General features: G+C 58.8%; 1 protein-coding gene across 1 annotated transcript in view; it reads left to right on the top strand.

The window, feature by feature from the left end:
- Nucleotides 1-754, top strand: part of SNRNP200 (small nuclear ribonucleoprotein 200kDa (U5)) — a gene marked incomplete at its 5' end in the record, with an annotated part of 30008 nt that extends 29254 nt beyond the window's left edge. Inside the window, 3 exon segments of the mRNA XM_010007954.1 lie at nucleotides 254-335; nucleotides 422-514; nucleotides 611-754. Of these exon segments, the coding sequence (XP_010006256.1) occupies nucleotides 254-335; nucleotides 422-514; nucleotides 611-754 (319 nt within the window).
- Between the last annotated feature and the right edge of the window lie 370 nt (nucleotides 755-1124).

Consider the following 1124-nt stretch of genomic DNA (forward strand, 5'->3'; position numbering starts at 1 on the left):
TCCTGGGCAGCCCCTGAACCCACCTGACCCTTTCTGGGACCCCCAGAGCCCCCCCCAAATCCTTCCTGAGACCCCCTGAGTTCCCCCAAATCCTTCTTGGGACCCTCAAAGCCTCCCCAGATCCTTCCTGGGATGCCCTGAAGCCACCAGATCCTTTCTGGGACCCCCTGAGTCTCCCCCAAATCCTTCCTAGAACCCCCAGAGCCCCTCCAAATCCTTCCTGGGCCCCTCCTCATCCCTGTTCTCTCCACAGTGGGGGCCCCGTGGTGGTGCTGGTGCAACTGGAGCGTGAAGAGGAGGTGACTGGGCCGGTCATCGCTCCCCTTTTCCCCCAGGTAGGGGGGTCCTGGGTTGGGTGAGGGGGGGTGTCATCCCCTCCTGCCCCCCAACCCCTTTTAACTCCCCTTTTCCACCCCCCCAGAAACGAGAGGAGGGCTGGTGGGTGGTGATTGGAGACTCCAAATCCAACAGCCTCATCTCCATCAAGCGCCTGACGCTGCAGCAGAAAGCCAAGGTGAGTGGGGACAAGGGGACACCCACAACGTCCCAGCTTTTTCTGGGGGGGAGGGGGGGTCTCCCCAAGACTCAGCTCTTCCCAATCCTGCTGCAGGTGAAGCTGGATTTCGTGGCTCCTGCCACAGGGACTCACAATTACACCTTGTACTTCATGAGCGATGCCTACATGGGCTGCGACCAGGAGTACAAGTTCAGTGTGGATGTGAAGGAGGCAGAGAGTGACAGTGACTCCGACTAACGAGCCCCCTAACGAGCTCCTCCCTAATGAGGCTCCCGTCACCAAGGCTCCCACCGAGCCTCCCACCACCCAGGCTCCCTCTAACTCCAGCCCTGCTGAGGATCCCTCCCTTCTCGTGTCCCTTCCCGTGTCCTTTCCCATATCCCTCCCTTCTCGTGTCCCTTCCCGTGTCCTTTCACATATCCCTCCCTTCTTGTGTCCCTTCCTGTTCCTTCCTTTCCCGTGTCCCTTCCCTTCCCGTGTCCTTTCCCATATCCCTCCCTTCCCGTGTCCCTTCCCTTTTGTAGCGGGTTAGGGATTTGTTGTGGGGTGTATTTTCCCTGGTTTTGGGGTGGTTTTGGAGCTGTTGATGTTTGTACAGTAACTTTTT

The sequence above is a fragment of the Chaetura pelagica genome, unplaced genomic scaffold, assembly GCF_000747805.2.
Source record: "Chaetura pelagica isolate M959 unplaced genomic scaffold, ChaPel_1.0 scaffold342, whole genome shotgun sequence".
Taxonomy (NCBI): Eukaryota; Metazoa; Chordata; class Aves; order Apodiformes; family Apodidae; genus Chaetura; species Chaetura pelagica.